General features: G+C 42.4%; 1 protein-coding gene across 4 annotated transcripts; it reads left to right on the forward strand.

The window, feature by feature from the left end:
• The first annotated feature begins 168 nt into the window (after nt 1-168).
• On the forward strand, nt 169-20,679 carry LOC118427362 (histone deacetylase complex subunit SAP130-B-like). 4 transcript variants are annotated; one of them, XM_035837115.1, is made up of 19 exons: nt 170-348; nt 2,225-2,429; nt 2,854-3,136; nt 3,814-3,968; nt 5,263-5,360; nt 5,869-6,083; nt 6,534-6,644; nt 7,352-7,538; nt 8,034-8,260; nt 9,284-9,451; nt 10,530-10,677; nt 11,457-11,558; nt 12,286-12,425; nt 12,881-13,028; nt 17,416-17,528; nt 18,725-18,844; nt 19,471-19,571; nt 19,995-20,111; nt 20,451-20,679. In XM_035837115.1, the coding sequence occupies exons 2-19, from the start codon at nt 2,262-2,264 to the stop codon at nt 20,601-20,603; spliced, it is 2,754 nt and encodes a 917-aa protein (XP_035693008.1). In that variant the 5' UTR covers nt 170-348; nt 2,225-2,261; the 3' UTR covers nt 20,604-20,679. The 4 variants fall into 4 exon arrangements, with proteins under 4 accessions (XP_035693011.1, XP_035693010.1, XP_035693008.1 ...); XM_035837116.1 differs by having other exon boundaries at nt 176-348; nt 2,231-2,429; XM_035837118.1 differs by lacking the exons at nt 18,725-18,844; nt 19,471-19,571; nt 19,995-20,111; nt 20,451-20,679 and adding an exon at nt 18,336-18,475 and having other exon boundaries at nt 169-348.
• The last annotated feature ends 10 nt before the right edge of the window (nt 20,680-20,689 follow it).

Genomic DNA, 20,689 nt, shown 5'->3' on the forward strand with positions numbered 1-20,689 from the left:
TACAGTCATCTTCCCTAACAATATGCGACAGTAGCCATCAAATAGATCTATTCCTACTGTCTACAATTGTTAGGCGTAAAGGAGTCACCAGACAAGCGCCAGTCATAGAAATATTTTACGATTTTTCCCCCAATATCTGCTCGGAGATTACTCAAACAAGCCTTTGGCGGCTTCTTTGTCCAATCCCTTGCATTGTAACATTCCTGACCAATCAGATCCGTCGTTAGTACCCACTATGGGAGGGAACGACGTTGCGGTGGAATGCTAGACTGTGTGAAACACGCAGACGATAGATTTTTGTGAAAACCTTCCTTTTTTTGCAGCAGTAGAGTGGTTTCTTGCTGTGAGGTGAGTTGTGATACATTAGAGATTTACTGGGTGTAGTTTCAGTCCTTTTCGATGATGTATTCTTTCAGAACTGTGACGTTTGTTGTGGTGAGTGTGGCGCCCAAGGAAGCTAGCGACGAGTTCTGATCCTTTGCTGGAGTGTGACTGAAAAATTATGAGCAAAATAATGTACCTGTACAAATTTCTGTCGAGTCTAGGTCAATACCAGTATGCTGGGTGGTCAGATCCTCCATATGTGTGATATAGCTGACGTTCTTGTTGTAAAGGAAAGCTGGATACGCCTGTACAAGCTACCGAAGGCACCCCGGTTACACCCCCCTCCCCACCCCTGGCCGCGGTTTTACATGTACATACTGTTTCTCAACTCCTACACTGCGTTCATGTCCCTAGTTTGTAGCCTATATTTCATTTATTATACTGTACTACTCGAAATTTTGCCACAAAATGGCTGCTATAAGCTAGCAACAACAGCACAGCCTACTTCACATGGGCAGACTCACCTCAGTTATTGGGCTATTCCAAACAATCAAGGAGAATGGGGGACGGAAGAGGTTGGATTGGATGGGTGGCTGAGTCAAAAATGTGGACTGGACATTAGGGTTGGGTCAAAGAAACCTGGATTGGACAGGGGGGTACTACAATTTAGGTAGCACGCGAGCCTCAGATATTTGAAGCATTACTACATAATTTTTGTATAGATAAGCGGCAGTAACTGTTTCCCGCATTCAGCTGACAACAGACTGATACGTCCGCACTCTCGCTGTTGGACCTGTCTCAGCTTTTCTCTCAAATTATGGTACCTTTCGGGGGTTTTCATCTTCACTGCAAATTCACTCAACAATTTGATAGAAATCTTCACTGTGTGCCATTCGCAGAACTTACTATACATCTTGAAGTTGGGACTTGACAATCTTACCTAGCAATTTGGCTCTCTTTCAGCCAATTCTTCTACCAATCTTCTCCAACAAAAAATGCAGCCAGCCTTACTCTTAGGTTTTTGCATGAAATACAATGTACGGTGCATGTGAAGTTTGGTGGGAAGTTGGGTAGAAAGACCCTATGTAGGCGGTCACAAATATGAATCAAACATTTTGCACAATGCACATCAAATTTCTAGAGGAGCAAATTTCTGCAGGAGTTTGCCTGTGCCTCACATCATTTGGTTGCAAAGTCTAAAATTGTTTTTGCACAATACTAACATAACAACTCATTATGATTTTGTTAACACAAATTTAAGCAGGATAGTGTCATGAACTGGTACATGTACATGAAATACTGGAGGCTGTGTGTGGACCCCATTTGTACACAGAGCTCGAAATACCTTTTTCTGCACACCTGCACTGGTGCAGGTAACACTGAAAGTTACCTGCACCAGAAAAATTTTACCTGCACCACTGTGCACTCTGAATTTAGGAAGTATGGATCATACTGAAATTGTTCAGGAACAATTGCTATTTTTTTTCTATACTTTATAGGTGGTAACAGTCAATGCAGCTAATAACAATCCGCATATACCTACATCATAGGGCATTTATGTATAATAAACTATAAAACCCTCAACATGAACCAGTGCATGTTAGGTGCAGGTAGACACCAGAAATACCTGCACAGCTCCAATTTACCGGCACTGACCTGCATATGCAGGTGGTATTTCGAGCCCTGGTACAGATTAGTCAGTCTGGTAGCATTTACATATTTGAATTTATCATTATAAAATATGAATTTGTATGAAATTAATCTAAATGATTGGAAAGAAGTTCTTTTACTAACTTGCATGTCATCAACTCTGAACTGTAGTTGTTTAATTATGCCACTACCACATCGGCTAATGGTCTGTTGTACGTTTCATCTTCTTTGCTGTGTCCTGCTATATCAGGGTCAGAGCTCAGTGTGACTGTCACTGTCAGTGTGAGATGAGTGCCCCTAGACCCTCCCCTCCCAGCAGTGGGAGTGACCCACCAATGGAAGGCTCTTCTCATGGCCAGTCCAAAGAACAGGAGGACCAGCCCCTGCCTAAGGCACCTGAACCTCCCAGGATGGTGCCACATGTCCAAGTACATGTGGAGTCCAGCTTTCTCAAGGTAAGACGTCACACATGTTCCGTGAGTTCACTAATGGCCGCCAAAGTATGTTTTTCGTCATTTCTCAGCACAAATTTATCAATCTATGGAAGGTTATAGATGATTTACAGCAAAATAAAGAAAATACTAGTATATACATAAGTGCTACTTTTTATGCAAGTCCAAGAAGCAGTTCTCAATGTTCCAGTTTTAACCGGACTTGTAACCGGACTTGAACCAAAACTGTCTACAAGTCCAGTACCGGTTCGGTGTACCGATACAGCTCTAAGTATGAGTGAGCATGTGTGAGTCTAAGACTAAGTAAGAATCAAGTGAGTGAGAGAGTGAGTTAGATCTAGAGTATGTCACTGAATGTCTGAGTTAGTATTCAGAGACTGATAATATCAGATATGCTGTAATGATAACCTGTTATCCCTGTTCTCAGACTGGGAAGCCCATGGTACCCACACGACTGATCGTCCCTGCCACCAACACCAACCAGAGCACCGTCCACCCCACTCCGGCCCAGTCCCACAAGACAGAGGGTGCAGGTCCAGCACACAGCCTGGCCCACCTGGCTGCTGTGGGAGGGATGGGGCACCTCCCCCTCCTGAGCCATGGGCAGCCCGGAGGCCCCCCCATGTCCCGCGGGTCCATACAGCCACACATGGGCACACACATCCCAGCCAGCCTGCCTGTCCATGGCTTCACAAGTCACGTACCCAGAGGTCAATACTTTATATCAACACATATCTTTCTTTTACTAGTAACGGCTCAAAATTTATGTATGCAAATTCACCCAGTATCTCAAGCCCTGAGTACTTATATCTAGCCTGCTTACATTTGGAAGCATATCAGACATCTTTCTCAGTCTGATCTTCTTAGTCTAACTGAAGTCTCGTTGCTATATGTAGCAGATGTCAGTTACAGACAGTAGTGCTTTTGGGGCAAGAGCACAATCCCAAAAATGGCTAAGATTGTATGCAAGTTCGGCCTGGTTGATGATGAGAAGTTAGAAGCTCTGAAGAAGATATCTGATAGGCATTGAAACTTAAGCTGGTTGTGAAAAAGAAAACTACATGAAACTGATGAAATTGTTTTCGGCAGGCAGGGCTTCCTATAAGGGCTGTGTACCACAAACCCGTACTGTTTAGATTTAGAATAACAAGATTTTTTTGTACACAACCAAATTTCATTTTCAATATTGGAGCATGACCAACAATCCTTACAATCCATATCTTATAAACACTGATTTTTGGTAACGCCTCAGGGGCGGAGGTATTTTCTACAGTATTACGATTGCTTTGAAAGAATTTAGAAAATTGTACGAATGCATTCTCTTGGGATTTGATTTTTTTGAGACTGCAATCTAACTAAATGTTTCTCATGTGACATGTGCCTTCAGGTGCAGCTGCAGCTGCAAGTCTGACACCTGCTGCCAAGGGCAGTGTGACCACGGTGTTGCGCCCACCCTCTGCTGGTGCGAGTGCCTTTCCTGTGTCCACTCCCTCCTCTGGACTGGTGCAGACCCAGGCTATTCCACCACAGGTCAAAGTTCAGGTACAGCCAAGGCCATTTTGGTATTATTGAGTTTGTTCAAATACTGTAAATGCATTTAAGTTCGCGGAAAATGGAGTGTTCGCGGTGGTTTGAAGTTCGCCATAGTGCCATAGATTGTAGCCTACAACTATAATGGAAAAATGTTTGCGGTGGTTTTAAGTTCGCGGTGAAGTGGTCACCGCAAAAACCACAAACATAAAACCACCGCGAACATTTCTGCATTTACAGTAATGCTGCGGTAGTGAAATGATTTCTCAGCTGTTAACTGTCTTTGACATTTTCTTTAGTTTTAGAAATACTTACAGTATCCTAGACAATTTTGTCAGGTTCAATGTAAATTGTAATAAAGTAAAGGATATGAATTATGTATTTATATTTAAAGAACATCAAGTCTAACAACTGGGGCAATTACTGTTACTTGCAATTATAAGTTAATAGGTACTGAGACAGGCTGCCTTTACAGACCCTTGCAATTAAGTCCCACCTATTGTAAGCTCCTTGCAATTTAACTCCTGGCATTGAAGTGAGATGTGTTGTCCCACCCAGTAACAATCATCATCATAACAATAACAGTAACAGTGACAAAGGCTACAGTAAATGTTAAAAAGTGGCAGTCGTTCTGTTTTCACAGTGCCTTTGCAAAATCATGTCACTGACTCTGAGGATATATGTTTTATGCCACAGTGATTGTGTCTATTTCAAAACATTGAGGACATATAATTTGTACTACTAGTACTAGTACCACAGTCAGATCCTTTCAAACTGAAAGATAAATGAATTTACATTTACAGTATGATAGCAGGTAGCTGGTGTAAATGCTTTTTCCCAGCTACATGGAAAATTGCATGTTGGCAAGCATTTTGCATGCAGTATATAACATCCACCAAAAATAGTTACTCAAGCAACTGGATATGGTTTTGAAACGGTCAGACGTTTCGGATAGAATCCACTATCCTTCGTCAGTGACACTAGTGGCACAGTGACACTTCGTCAGTATATAACATCTACTTGCAAAATTTTGTATTATATTTTCACACATTTATTTGTGACTACAATATACAAGTATACACAATCAGCACAACTTCTTGTACATGTAATGTTAACTTATTAGTGCCCATTTAGCCCATAATGTGTGTTGAGTATGAGACTTCATCAGTACAAATAAGATAGCATTGTTAACACATGCAAAATTGCATTTTTACATGCAAATTGTGAAAATAGCATGCATATTGCATGTTGCATGTTGAGTTTGTATGTGGAGCCATGTTAACCATATCTGTCCATGCTGCCCCAGGCCCGATCTGTGGGTGGGAGCAGCACCCCTCCCATGGTGACCACAAGCTGTACCCCCACACCCTCTCCTGCTGTGTCCTCGGGGCCAGAACAGCACAGGTGAGATACTCTACATGCTACCACACATCCTCTTGTTTTGCTACATGTACGTACTATACATGACAGTATGCTGATGTATAAGAGGTGTCTGTTATGGTGAATACGCACAAATACAAACAAAGCACAAATTGGCCCAAACATTGATTACATATTTATTAAGAAGTGCTACGTATCCACTGGGTAGATACAGTATGATCAGCGACAGTTGCTCATGCAGAAGTAATGCTAAAATGTCTTTCTATTTATCTGTAACACCCTTGCCCAGTCTCTTGTAGGTGGTTTCTAACCAGCTGTATGTAAGAGCTGTACAGTATAGTACCAGTGACTAAGTATAATATGTTCTTTTCTTGTACTACTGATAAGAAGTATAAAGTTTTAGCAAGTGTTGACGTTTTGTGAGTGACTTTTATTAGTTATCACATACATGTTTGTTGGTGTGAATATAATGTCTAGAGACTGAAGCATGACTGGTACCATTGGTAACCCCCATGCACACCCTTGTTTGCAGAACGTCCGTGTTCCCTCCACACGCCTCGGGCATCAACGTTGGTCTGGTGAGGGGGGAGGGGACGGCCTCCCCACACCTCACCACCCTGCCGGCCAGGTCCCTCCAGGTGTCACATGTCATCGGCATGCCCCAACACAAGTCAGCTGTCACAGCTGCTACTGTAGCCCCCATGATGGCACACACAACCACTGTCACCACCACAGTTTCAACTCAGAGTAAGTCTCCTGAGCCACTGGTTCACATTTCAGTAGCTTATTCATTCACTGTCTTCAATACCCATGTTATATCACATGCAAGAATTTGGAGAGAATTGGATTTTGTACTACAATTTTTTGTTTGGAGACACCAGATTGTGATTTGCCGCAATTCGTATTCAAAAGTATGTTTTCTCGGCATTTATGACATAAATAGAATACTATACTGCCTCTTGCAGAGGGCAAGTATGGCAGAAGGCATTCGTGCCAAAAAATATTGATCATGAAGATAGTGTCTTTACATAAGGAATGCTTGGGTCTGCATGGTAGAATTATGGCTGGTTGTTCATTCATTGATACATAATCTATTTGAAAATAACACTCCCTTCTGGAGTTTAATCCTCCTTTAAACCCCATAGGAATATTGTAGTACATGTAACTATGTACTGTTTTGTATCCTATCTTCCACAGATTCCACAGTTACCCAGGTATCCCTGCATCAGTCCACATCAGCATCTACTGTGACCTTTGCCCCCAGCTCCTCCCACTCATCTGTGGTCTCCTCAGCAAGTATCCCCATTGGTGAGACTCAGTTTCACTTATTTTGCTTTTCAGGGAAGGCAGGGCTCCAAATACATTTTTGGGTCAACTTGCACTTTGTTCCGACTTCCTGCTTGCTTGTTTTAGACTACCTAAGCCAAGAACTGCAGCATTGACAAGGACCTTTTGTATAGATGCACCAAGTCCTATAACACATTTCCAATACAAATGAAAGCAACCTCACCTTCCATTTTCAAAACACACATTGTAAATTGGATACGGACTAAAATCAACACAAACAAACCCTTACAGGATTGATGGGTAATAGTTGATTTGCAGCTACATGATGTAGCTGCAAATCAACTATTAATTGACTCATGTTTGTGGATAATTTCTCTGTTAATTACACCCACTGTTATTTTATTTACTGTTACAACCATTGATGTTTTGTTATTTATGTTATAGCCGTTGACCTCTGACCCCTCCTCATTACTTCCGTTCACTGAGTTTATTTTCCATTCAGTTCTTCTCGTGTCATACTGTATACTTTTGTTGACTTTATGTTATCTGACTGTTTTGTAATGTTGTTAGACGACTCCAGGAAGAATAGAGTTTATGATAATCATTGTAAAATCTAATTGGAGATCGGAATAAACAAACAAACAAACAAACAGACATGGTCCATTCATGTTGTATTGGTCCAACCCGTCCCCTACAGTCTCTAACTACGACTGTGTTTTACTTGGTAGCCAAAGTCCTGCCCCAGCCCGTGGCGCACTCCCCCCGACCCCTGCTGGACTACAGTGGTGACACCCCGGGGATGCCAGCCTCCGCCAGCCTGTTCCTCCCCGCCAGACAGCGGGGATCTCCCAACCCTGTTAACACTGCCGTCTCCATGGTTACCACGGCCTCACACAGCGACAGTAGACCTGAGAGGTGAGGCAACCTCGCTCACATATATGGGGGCGTTAAAAAATTACCGGATAAGAATCTATTGATATTACCGGATATTAAATCTATAGGTATTTGTATGTTTCATTTAAGTCAAATACTCCAAATCAAATTTGTGGTGCTGAAACGTGTAATTAAAGGCGTATATGACGAGTTAAAAAGACGAGTCATGGTTTGGGTTGTGTTGGTTCGTACTAATGAATAAAATAAAAGATAAAATAAAGAGGTATATACATGTAGTTTTGCATCCTTCCTAGCGCTGAAGCACCACCTTTGTCTATTTGTGGTCCTTTTCCTGTTCATCCAAGCAATAACCTCAAATAAGGTACGCAACACAACTTTGGCAGGAACTGGCAATACCTTATGAATATTTTGCAGTAATTTAAGCTGATAGAATGTTTGTATTATATATAGTATTACATGTACATACTATGTTAGTATTTTCCTCACTGATATATGATGTACTTACCGTGCATGCAGGTCGCAGTTTCTCCTGTCCCACAGACCGACCCAGGCCAGTTTACCCCTGCACACCCCGCCCTACACCACCATCACGCCGGCGTATTACTACGACCCTGCAGCGGCACTGCGGTACCCCCACCACACGGCGCAGGCCGCCATGGCCATGCACACGTACCAGGCAGCACAGGCCGCAGCGCACTTCACTCCCATCTCATGTTCAGCCTCCGCCATTCGACCACTTGTGGGTCAGTGTCAACTCTGTTTTCTCTTACATATGCATGGTTAAGGCCACATGGATTTATTTCCAATGGCTGCTATTTTCTCAGTAGGGCTGTATATTACTAGGGGTGGGTACCAGTACAGAAAATTCAGGTCCAGGTCCAGTTCTTGTCCAGAGGATCAGGTTTAGGTTTGGACCTGAACCTGGACCTGATTCAGTATGTGAGAACTTGTGAATGGACGATACTCGAGACAATGGTCCATTGCACAACAAAGGAAACTGTTTTGTGAAGTATTCAACTCCCACTGGCATTTTAAAATCCCACAGGGCTAACTGCCTCTGTACAATTGACTGTAAAACTTGGTAGAAATGACTATAGACTATAGACTCTACTCGCTGTTATTTTCCTCGAACGGTAAGCCCCCGAAACGTGTGAATGCCTGATCATATACATTGTAATTTGTTCATTTTCCAATAGGTCCAACATCCAATCCACCAAATTTTTTCAGGTCCGTTTTTTCTGGACCGGTCCAATAAGAAAAAAACAGTTTTGTACTGGAACACCATACCGGTACCCACCCACACTGTATACGCAATACTTTTATGAAAACCTGGGCCTGTAGAATTGTTTCGGAGTAGTTTTACTGATTAGATTGAACTCCCAGTGATCCCTCAGTATTAGAAAAGTCCATTGGCCAGACTAGCCAGGGTAAGTGCTTTACTTGCAGCCCGTGGGACTATTCCATGGGTGTGATTTTCCCATGGGTAGATATTGGTCCACTAGCCTGACTAGATTATGTTTATAGTGGCCTGCAAGACTGACCAGCCCTAAAAGCTTATCAGACACCCGTAAAACAAGGTATAAGTTTACACAAAGTATACATTTAGGCAGTAGTAGAGTCCTTACACCTAACAGTCGCGTAGTTAATGTTACATGCTTTAAAGTGCTTTTCTTAGCTGAAAAATAAAAGGATGTATCAAATAGATTTGGGGCCAGTAAAAACTTGAGGCAGAAGTATTTGACCTACCTGTACATGTACCTCCCCAGCCTCCCCTCAAGCGTCGGTGGCTGCGGCAGCTGTTGCCGTGGCAGCGCAGCACGCCGGCGGGATGAGACCGGGCCCCGCCATGTCACTCAACCACCCCATGTTCCTGTCCATGGAGGCCGCCAGGCAGGCACAACAAGTCCCACCATCTATTACTACAGCTAGTGAAGGTACAGTTCAGTTTCTACAGGCACAACAAGTCCCACCATCTATTACTACAGCTAGTGAAGGTACAGTTCAGTTTCTACAGGCACAACAAGTCCCACCATCTATTACTACAGCTAGTGAAGGTACAGTTCAGTTTCTACAGGCACAACAAGTCCCACCATCTATTACTACAGCTAGTGAAGGTACAGTTCAGTTTCTACAGGCACAACAAGTCCCACCATCTATTACTACTGCTAGTGAAGGTACAGTTCAGTTTCTACAGGCACAACAAGTCCCACCATCTATTACTACAGCTAGTGAAGGTACAGTTCAGTTTCTACAGGCACAAGTCCCACCATCTATTACTACAGCTAGTGAAGGTACAGTTCAGTTTCTACAGGCACAACAAGTCCCACCATCTATTACTACAGCTAGTGAAGGTACAGTTCAGTTTCTACAGGCACAACAAGTCCCACCATCTATTACTACAGCTAGTGAAGGTACAGTTCAGTTTCTACAGGCACAACAAGTCCCACCATCTATTACTACAGCTAGTGAAGGTACAGTTCAGTTTCTACAGGCACAACAAGTCCCACCATCTATTACTACAGCTAGTGAAGGTACAGTTCAGTTTCTACAGGCACAACAAGTCCCACCATCTATTACTACAGCTAGTGAAGGTACAGTTCAGTTTCTACAGGCACAACAAGTCCCACCATCTGTTACTACAGCTAGTGAAGGTACAGTTTAGTTTCTACAGGCACAACAAGTCCCACCATCTATTACTACAGCTAGTGAAGGTACAGTTCAGTTTCTACAGGCACAACAAGTCCCACCATCTATTACTACAGCTAGTGAAGGTACATGGTTTCTGTTCAGTTTCTACCAAGAGATTTCTTATGTAAAAGGGCTGGAAATACTTGCTAAATATGCAGGTTAGTTCAGGTAAAATTGGAACTGCGCAGGTAGTTCTGGTGTCTACCTGCACCTAACCTGCACTTGTCCATGTACTAGGTATATTATAATTATGAATACAGATCTAATGTTCAAATGTAGGTTTGCAAATTTACCCTTTGGTGCATAACTGTGTTTCTTCTGTAGCCAATGACTCGTCAGCATCCAGTATGAGTGGCAGCTATGCTGGTGGTGTGGGCGGAGCCAGCACCCAGCCAGTCCTGGCAGTGGGGGCACCAGGGAACCCTAACTCCTCCCCCAGACCCAGTATACTCAGGAAGAGGACCAATGATGGGTGAGCCTAAAATAACCTTGTTAAAATCTGAACAAGTTTTGGGTTGTCATGAAAGAACACCTGTTTCATAGCCTATGTATGGAGGGATTGAAATACTGTACCTTGGTTCTGGTAACTGCAATATTGCAAGTTGCCAAATGTTTTTTATGCAATTTGCAGAAAGCTTTACTAAAATTTACTAAACATATTATCAAATTTGCTTTATGGAAAAGTCTACCCTCTCAGTCAGATGTTGGGACAAAACCTTTGAAAGATCTGTATCTGTACATGTATCTGTACAGCCAGTATAACCGTCCTTTGGCGTAACATGGAGTCCATAGCAGGGTTGTAGCCAGCACCCTGACCCTGTCCTTCAGCCCTTTGATGGAATTTTGCAGCTGGGGCCATACCCATTCCCTCCTCTGTGATGGACAGAAATGGATACGTAAAGATTATAATAAAACTGTCTACTTGGTGTAATTTTTCAACAAAACAGATGCTGTGGAACAGCCTAGTCTACCAGTAAAATTTACATCTGAAAATGCAGGAAACAGCATTTCAGAGGGTCTAGATCTCAAAATTTTCAGGGGAGCATGCCCCCGGATCCCCTAGGAACACCACCCCTTCGACGCAACGTCTTGCTCGATAGGATTCAAAATTGAGGGGATGGAAAATGATTTCAGGCTGACTACAACCCTGGTGCATAGGATAGGTTGGTTTTCTTAAGATGTAATTGCTTTTACAGTGTTGTAATTGTGTACATAAAGGAAAAGTTTGTTTGTTTGTTTGTTGACCACCAGCATGCGGAGAACAGCATCAGCCACCACACCCACAAACAGTGATCCCAACAGCCCCCGGGTGGAGGTGGCCCCGCCCACTGCTGCCTCGCCACGCCCACCAGGGTAGGTGTGGTCTACTCATGGCAGTCTGACTGCAAATCTGCAGATATCTACCATGGTTTTAAAGTGCTGATGTCAGCAAAATTCAACATTTTTAGATTACATTCGGCCATAAGTTACTGCCTTATTCAGTAATACTGGACATTTCACATGTGAAGAATGTTCTTTTGAAAAGCAAAAAGTATGATATTTTCAACTGTATGTACTGAATGATGATTATTCACTTAATTTTTTTTTTAATATGTGCTTCTTATTTTTTGTGAGCCGAGGTACAAAAACTATCTTTCGCTCACTGGAATAGTCTAATTTCTGTTATAAACTATCTTAAATTTGCATTAGAAAAAGACAAAAACTTTGCTGTTTATGTACTGACTGTAATAATAGATTTTTTATGTACAATTTTGCATGTAAAATATATCCCAACATGAAAGTTTACAATGTAACAGAAAAGAAGATTTCTAGTAATAGAAATTCTAATTCACATGCCATGGGTTCAGGTCTGGACTTCTACATGTAAGTCTGGACCTGAACCTGAACCTCTTGACTTGAATCTGGACCTGAGCCTGAATATGAGTTTCAGGTACTACACATTGGCTGTTTTATTATGGGCCAGTTTTAGTGCTGGGAGATGATTATGAAACAATATTCATGCAGTTTCAATTTTAGCTGCATGTGGAGCCTTAATTAATTCAAAGTTTGAATAGAATTCCAATGGAATTTTTTTCCACAGTGAGACAAAGCCAGAGACAGGGTCTAGCCAAGTAGGAGATGTTGTCATGGCAACAGAAGGAGACTCCACAGCGGTCCCGTCTGAAGTGAAAGTGAAGGAAGAACCTATGGAGATGTCTTCCCACCCTGTCCCACCTGGTGGTATGTGTCACATGTTTAAATTCACAGTGTAATCAGGTAGACTGAACCAAATAGTATAACCCACCACCCTGCTGGGGCGAGCTCAGACATAATATTTGTTGTCGATTTTTCGCTGTTTCATCCATGCATCAATTTTCTATCATTATCAATAAAAATTAACTTTACTGTGGGTCGTACAAAGTAGATATGTAAATGCAGAAGAATGTAAGAAAAACCGATGATAACGTAAAGAAATTAGTCAAAGAATAAGAAACGAAAGAACATAAATGGGATCTGTTGATCAATATACCATATTCTGTGTGTTTAACATTTCTAACCACTTAGATCTCATAATGAAGCCAATTTTTATTTTATGTTGTCCAAACATTTTTTTCCACACAATAGCATCAATTTTAGGGTTTCCATTATGATAAATTAGGTAATTGAGGTATGTAATACTATGTGTTTGTGTGCAGCCATGACTGTTAACCAGCTGATCGCCAGTGTGGTGCAGGCAGCCACCACGCCCACTGTGTCCAACACACCCAGCCTCCCCGTCACCACGCCCACCAGTCTGCCACCGGAAGCCTCGCCCAGGAAAAAACCACGCAAGCAACAACATGTGTAAGCCTTTAAACACCATCTCAGCATAGTGTGTGCTGTGTACGGGGATATCTGGGACTGTAAATCTCAGCATAGTGTGTGCTGTGTACGGGGATATCTGGTATTGTAAATCTCAGCATAGTGTGTGCTGTGTACGGGGATATCTGGGATTGTAAATCTCAGCATAGTGTATGCTGTGTACAGGGATATCTGGGATTGTAAATCTCAGCATAGTGTATGCTGTGTGCGTGGATATCTGGGATTGTAAATCTCAGCATAGTGTGTGCTGTGTACAGGGATATCTGGGATTGTAAATCTCAGCATAGTGTATGCTGTGTGCGTGGATATCTGGGATTGTAAATCTCAGCATAGTGTGTGCTGTGTACAGGGATATCTCATTCTGGTATTGTAAATCTCAGCATAGTGTGTGCTGTGTACGTGGATATCTGGGATTGTAAATCTCAGCATAGTGTGTGCTGTGTACGTGGATATCTGGGATTGTAAATCTCAGCATAGTGTGTGCTGTGTACGGGGATATCTCATTCTGGTATTGTAAATCTCAGCATAGTGTGTGCTGTGTACGTGGATATCTCATTCTGGTATTGTAAATCTCAGCATAGTGTGTGCTGTGTACGGGGATATCTCATTCTGGTATTGTAAATCTCAGCATAGTGTGTGCTGTGTATGTGGATATCTGGGATTGTAAATCTCAGCATAGTGTGTGCTGTGTACAGGGATATCTCATTCGGGTATTGTAAATCTCAGCATAGTGTGTGCTGTGTACGTGGATATCTGGGATTGTAAATCTCAGCATAGTGTGTGCTGTGTACGGGGATATCTCATTCTGGTATTGTAAATCTCAGCATAGTGTGTGCTGTGTACGGGGATATCTCATTCTGGTATTGTAAATCTCAGCATAGTGTGTGCTGTGTACGTGGATATCTGGGATTGTAAATCTCAGCATAGTGTATGCTGTGTATGTGGATATCTGGGATTGTAAATCTCAGCATAGTGTGTGCTGTGTACGTGGATATCTGGGATTGTAAATCTCAGCATAGTGTATGCTGTGTACGTGGATATCTGGGATTGTAAATCTCAGCATAGTGTGTGCTGTGTACGTGGATATCTGGGATTGTAAATCTCAGCATAGTGTATGCTGTGTACGTGGATATCTGGGATTGTAAATCTCAGCATAGTGTGTGCTGTGTACGTGGATATCTGGGATTGTAAATCTCAGCATAGTGTGTGCTGTGTACGGGGATATCTGGGATTGTAAACTCAGCATAGTGTGTGCTGTGTACGTGGATATCTGGGATTGTAAATCTCAGCATAGTGTGTGCTGTGTACGGGGATATCTCATTCTGGTATTGTAAATCTCAGCATAGTGTGTGCTGTGTACGGGGATATCTGGTATTGTAAATCTCAGCATAGTGTGTGCTGTGTACGTGGATATCTCATTCTGGTATTGTAAATCTCAGCATAGTGTGTGCTGTGTACGTGGATATCTGGTATTGTAAATCTCAGCATAGTGTGTGCTGTGTATGTGGATATCTGGGATTGTAAATCTCAGCATAGTGTGTGCTGTGTACAGGGATATCTCATTTGGGTATTGTAAATCTCAGCATAGTGTGTGCTGTGTACGTGGATATCTGGGATTGTAAATCTCAGCATAGTGTGTGCTGTGTACGGGGATATCTCATTCTGGTATTGTAAATCTCAGCATAGTGTGTGCTGTGTACGGGGATATCTCATTCTGGTATTGTAAATCTCAGCATAGTGTGTGCTGTGTACGTGGATATCTGGGATTGTAAATCTCAGCATAGTGTATGCTGTGTACGTGGATATCTGGGATTGTAAATCTCAGCATAGTGTATGCTGTGTATGTGGATATCTGGGATTGTAAATCTCAGCATAGTGTATGCTGTGTACGTGGATATCTGGGATTGTAAATCTCAGCATAGTGTGTGCTGTGTACGTGGATATCTGGGATTGTAAATCTCAGCATAGTGTGTGCTGTGTACGGGGATATCTGGGATTGTAAACTCAGCATAGTGTGTGCTGTGTACGTGGATATCTGGGATTGTAAATCTCAGCATAGTGTGTGCTGTGTACGGGGATATCTCATTCTGGTATTGTAAATCTCAGCATAGTGTGTGCTGTGTACTCTCACCTCTCAAATAAACGTACCGGTACGTTTATTTTTTTCCGCCTCAGAATCCACCCGGTACGTCCTTATTTTAGACGGTACGTTTATTTTTTTTTTCAAATTGGGGCTTTTTTGACTAACCAGGGACCTCACAAATATTGAAAGTTGGAATTTTCTGCCCATATTTCCGCGGTATTTTTGCTCAAAATTCACTAAATCTATCTAAAAAGTATCATTTTCCCCACGTAAATCTGTTGTTTACATTGTTGAAAGTTGCCGACAATCAGCAGTGGCGCGTGCAGGGGCCTGCACAGAGACCAGCGCCCCCTGAAGGGCGGAGTTTTCTTGAGAGAAGCAGCTTGAGAGCTTCTCCGGCAAAAGTCTCAAATTACCCACTAGCTTGATTTCACATCCACCGGCAGGTAAATTTAGAAGTGTGCAACTAATCTTGGACAAGAAAAAAAAATCCAATAAAGATATGGAAAGATTTCAAGTGTGTTTTTCCGATGCATTTTATCTCTGTTTACATTGTCTGAGGCCAGCACGTGAGCCAGCCCTCTGTGTAGGCCTCCCCTAATGGAACGCGCCCCCAAGGAGGCGGAGTTCTAATATCCCAAGCTTTGTAAGCGGTGCCGCCTGTGATCATGGAGCCGGGAAGTCTACTAGGGGTGTGCCGTTGGCATGGGAACCATGACAACATTTCTGTTAGATGTCGCATTCTCAGCTATATGTCGATCTTTCCCTGGTAACTTCTACACTAAAATATATTTCTTTTTACCAACTGAAGGTAAAGTTGTGGATAGAGAAAAATTCTAGTTCATGCTGCTTGTAAAGTTGTTTAAAAACTAAAAGATTATCCTTGCTCCAACAGAGTACTCAGGTCTCTCATGCATGTAACACTTTTGGGGGAGTGGCTACAGTGCTGAGTCTATGATCGAAACATTTGGGGGAAGTTGTGTTTATTTTGGTCGCTACTCTGTAACCTTTTCTAAAGATAAACCTGGCCAAATTACAATTTACTATTGTCTCTAAGTTTCCACTCAGTATTTTGAAATACAATATTACAAAATACCCTTTTGTATTTCTAAATTTGGAATCTTTTTCTAACTTGAAATGTGTTCTTTCCCTGCCTTCAAGTGAACTGTTCCCCTAGATTATAGATGAAATACAATGAATGGCATGAATGAAAGAGCTCTAATTATAATATAACTTGTAGGAATTACACGGGATTGCTCTGGAAGACTGTGAAACTGTTAGAGCTGTCCAGCTTTCTTTCTGAACTGGGGGTTATTTCTTTTATAAACATGTACATGTAGTCATGCATAGTCATGTTTGCCAAAAATAATTTTTGCCATTAGTGTTTTTACAATGTCAAACTAGTTTATTATTTACTTACTACAATTTTTTAAGATGTAAAGGTAAATCTTAAAGATATGAGCTAACAAGTTGCCAAGAATACACCAAAAACCATTGGTACTCAGGCATAAATAAGTAAAAAGAACCTACCTGATCATCTTCTCTTGGACAGAAGTAGTATGGACACAGTTTACATGTCATTGGGTATTTTTCCGGGGGGTACTTTTATTCCAGGGGGTACTTTTATTAGATTTTGAAGATTTGTCCGGGGGGTACTTTTATTCCAGGGGGTACTTCTATTTGAGAGGTGAGAGTACGTGGCTATCTGGGATTGTAAATCTCAGCATAGTGTATGCTGTGTATGTGGATATCTGGGATTGTAAATCTCAGCATAGTGTATGCTGTGTACGTGGATATCTGGGATTGTAAATCTCAGCATAGTGTGTGCTGTGTACGTGGCTATCTGGGATTGTAAATCTCAGCATAGTGTGTGCTGTGTACGGGGATATCTGGGATTGTAAATCTCAGCATAGTGTGTGCTGTGTACGTGGCTATCTGGGATCATTGTAAATCTCAGCATAGTGTGTGCTGTGTACGGGGATATCTGGGATTGTAAATCTCAGCATAGTGTGTGCTGTGTACGGGGATATCTGGGATTGTAAATCTCAGCATAGTGTGTGCTGTGTACGGGGATATCTGGGATTGTAAATCTCAGCATAGTGTGTGCTGTGTACGGGGATGATAATGATGTGTAAACCTAGGTGTACACTGCAAATGAAGGCCTCGATAATATGATGTTTTAAAGATATTGTAGTAGACTTTGGGTAAGAATGAATGATGGAATAAATGATCTGGTATTCAGGTTTACGTTCTGAAAGTCATGATGTGCCACTCTCCTCTGTGCAGTGTGGCTACAGAAGATGGCTTTGCTGGGGATGTGGAACTGAAGATGATGGACAGTAAAGCAGACTTCCCCGCTCCCACAAAGAAGGAAACCAGAGACAGGAAAAAAGAACAAGGTTAGTTTGCCTATTGTAAAACTTCCTCGGTACATACAACTTGCTACCCTTCGAACAACTTTTAGCTCAACAACATAGAAAATTTACAGGTGGACATTGGAACAAGGTAAGGAAGAAATCGTTTATTGAATCTGATAGGCCAATGCTCTGACTAGAGACATTGGTACAGGACTAAGGAGTCTAGATTGGGCATCATAGGACAGGATAATGTTTGCCTGACATCTGTACGTACGTCTAACGTTTTCCCAACTGAGGTCTATAGATTATGATGAATTGAGAGAATAGGAGGCTGATCAGACCCGCGGGAGGGCTGGGACTGTGGGTGATGCAGAATAAAAGTGGTCCAACCTTAGACTCAGGATAAAGCATGACGTTGTGAACTAAACTATTTTATTCATGTCATACCCACCCTAACATTTCAATGAGGTTGAGAAGTTCAGAAAATGTGTTGTCTTTGTACCAAAAACAATCACAGTGACAACATTCAGTTCCAACTTCCAAATCTGGTATTCGAATTTTGTGTTGAAAAGTGATGCATGTTCAATTGATTCTATGGAAGTGCATGTGTTAGCAATGCTCCATGTGATAACACAGTTTTCACAGCCCAGGTATGGCATAATAATTCACGCTGTAACTGCTGTTCCAGTTGAGGACGTGCTGTACGTGCTGAAGCGGTTCCCCCTCCCTCCTGTCCAGCTATAACCCTTACTGTTAACTGTTCCAGTTGAGGACGTGCTGTACGTGCTGAAGCGGTTCCTGCGCCCGTCCCTCCTGTCCAGCTTTAACCCTTACTGTTAACTGTTCCAGTTGAGGACGTGCTGTACGTACTGAAGCTGTTCCCCGTCCCTCCTGTCCAGCTATAACCCTTACTGTTAACTGTTCCAGTTGAGGACGTGCTGTACGTACTGAAGCTGTTCCCCGTCCCTCCTGTCCAGCTTTAACCCTTACTGTTAACTGTTCCAGTTGAGGACGTGCTGTACGTACTGAAGCTGTTCCCCGTCCCTCCTGTCCAGCTTTAACCCTTACTGTTAACTGTTCCAGTTGAGGACGTGCTGTACGTACTGAAGCTGTTCCCCCTCCCTCCTGTCCAGCTATAACCCATACTGTTAACTGTTCCAGTTGAGGACGTGCTGTACGTGCTGAAGCTGTTCCCCCTCCCTCCTGTCAGCTATAACCCATACTGTTAACTGTTCCAGTTGAGGACGTGCTGTACGTGCTGAAGCGTTTCCCACGCCCGTCCCTCCTGTCCAGCTACAGGCACGGCTGGAAGGCCAGACTCAACCACTTCCAGAGGTACTCGGACTTTAAAGTCAAAGGTAAGTAGACATGTGCTTGTGGTGGTACATGTGTCTGGATGTCTCATGTATTTTGCTGTATGCTCATATCATTCTCTGTTGAAGGATTCAAAGGAAAGATAGGCAGCTTTTAATCGGTGAGGATTATCATGATGTAAACACAAATTTGAAACCAGCAAAGTATGTTTCCAGCCATATATTTAAGTAAGGCAGAACAGGGCTCGAAATGCTACCTGCATATGCAGGTGAGTGCAAGTAAAATTGGAGATGTGCGGGTATTTCTGGTGTCTACCTGCACTGGTTCATGTACTGGGTTTTATACATAAATGTCCTATGATGAAGTTGTATGTGGATTGCTATTAGTTGCATTGACTGTTACCACCTATAAAGTGTTTTTTTTTAAATAGCAATGGTTCCTGAACAATTTTAGTATAATCCATACTTCCTACATTCAAAGTGGTGCAGGTAAAGGTTGTCTGGTGCAGGTAATTTTTACCAGTGCAGGTATGCAGAAAAACGTATTTCGAGCCCTGCAGAAGGTGTGATACATGTATGATAACTTGTGTGTGAACAGCGATAAGTTTACACAGCTTACATAGAACTTCTGTTCATTTGTGTCATGTTATGTTTGTGTGCCCCTGGAACAGATAAGAAGCTGTCCTTACACGATGTGTGCAGTCAGAAGGGTCTGGCACAGAAGGCAGCCGGCTGGAAGGTGCACCACTTGGCCAATCAGCTGGATGAACTGGTAAACACAACAGACTTGTACACCTCCTTCTGCTCATTTCAAAGTCATGGCTTAGCTCAGGGTTTTTCTCAACATCGGCTAGGATATAGAGCAGTGTACCAGAGTTATGGACATGTTGTAGTTGGTATAGTCCAGTGGTTAGCGACCCGGCATCTGGAGTCAAAACCAAGAAGCCACGGCATGTCCACATGCATGCTTCAAGGTAGTCTTGCAGTCCTTAGGATGATGCATATCTAAGGGAGAATGCACATACCAGTATTTGAGGAGATGGAAACATTCAATAAAGGACATATTCAATAGTGTATGTTGAATGTGATGGGTATCACATACTGTACTACCATGTCTGTGGTATGTTCTCAGCCTGGAAAATCTGGATGATGATGATGATGATGATGATGATGATTATGTTTGTTCCAATTACAGGCATGTAATGAACAAGACACATTTGCCAAGATGTCCAGCTTCCATGAAGGTCTGAAGGCGCCTGGCAAGAAAATCATCATGGAGGAAGAAATGAGGATGATCCAAGAGCTGATACAGGTTAGATTATGCTCTCCTTCTACTCTCAAGCTTTCGGTTTGCTTCAAACGTCTTGAAAATTTGTGCCAAGATTCTAGTAAGAAACTGAGAAGCAGAATTGTAAGAACTTCCCTGCGATGAACAGACTGAGGCAACAGCCATCACTGGCGAATCATTTTACCTGCAGAATCTTCACAGTTTGCCAGTGCCAATTGGAAAACTATTGAATGGAAGTGCAATTTTCATTTAGTTTTGTCCAATGAATATGCTTTCTTCACTCTATGTGACAGCTGAGATAAGATGAAGGTGTACAAAAATGTACTATACTAACCTATCTACCTGTTGTGTTGTTTTTTGTAGGGGAATATTCAGAGAGCCCGGCTCACTACAGAACAACTCAATGACACCAAACAGCAGATGGTGAAGATAGTGGAGAAACACAGGGGGGAAGTATGTGACATCATCAAGAAAAACTGTAGCAGGAAGTCCAGCAAAAAGAAGAGCAGCTCATAAGGCTACCTCTCTGTTACCAGGATCCATGTACAATAAAGATTTCCTCTGACCTGCTTTGGAGGAGGCTGAAATCACACTTGTATAAA

This window comes from Branchiostoma floridae, chromosome 12 (genome assembly GCF_000003815.2).
Source record: "Branchiostoma floridae strain S238N-H82 chromosome 12, Bfl_VNyyK, whole genome shotgun sequence".
In the NCBI taxonomy this organism is placed as follows: Eukaryota; Metazoa; Chordata; class Leptocardii; order Amphioxiformes; family Branchiostomatidae; genus Branchiostoma; species Branchiostoma floridae.

Coding starts and splice junctions, on each gene's coding strand:
- LOC118427362 (XM_035837115.1), top strand. CDS start 2,262: ATGAGTGCCCCTAGACCCTCCCCTCCCAGCAGTGGGAGTGACCCACCA. Junction 3,137..3,813: donor CACAAGTCACGTACCCAGAG/GTCAATACTTTA, acceptor ATGTGCCTTCAG/GTGCAGCTGCAGCTGCAAGT. Junction 13,029..17,415: donor CCACGCAAGCAACAACATGT/GTAAGCCTTTAA, acceptor TCCTCTGTGCAG/TGTGGCTACAGAAGATGGCT.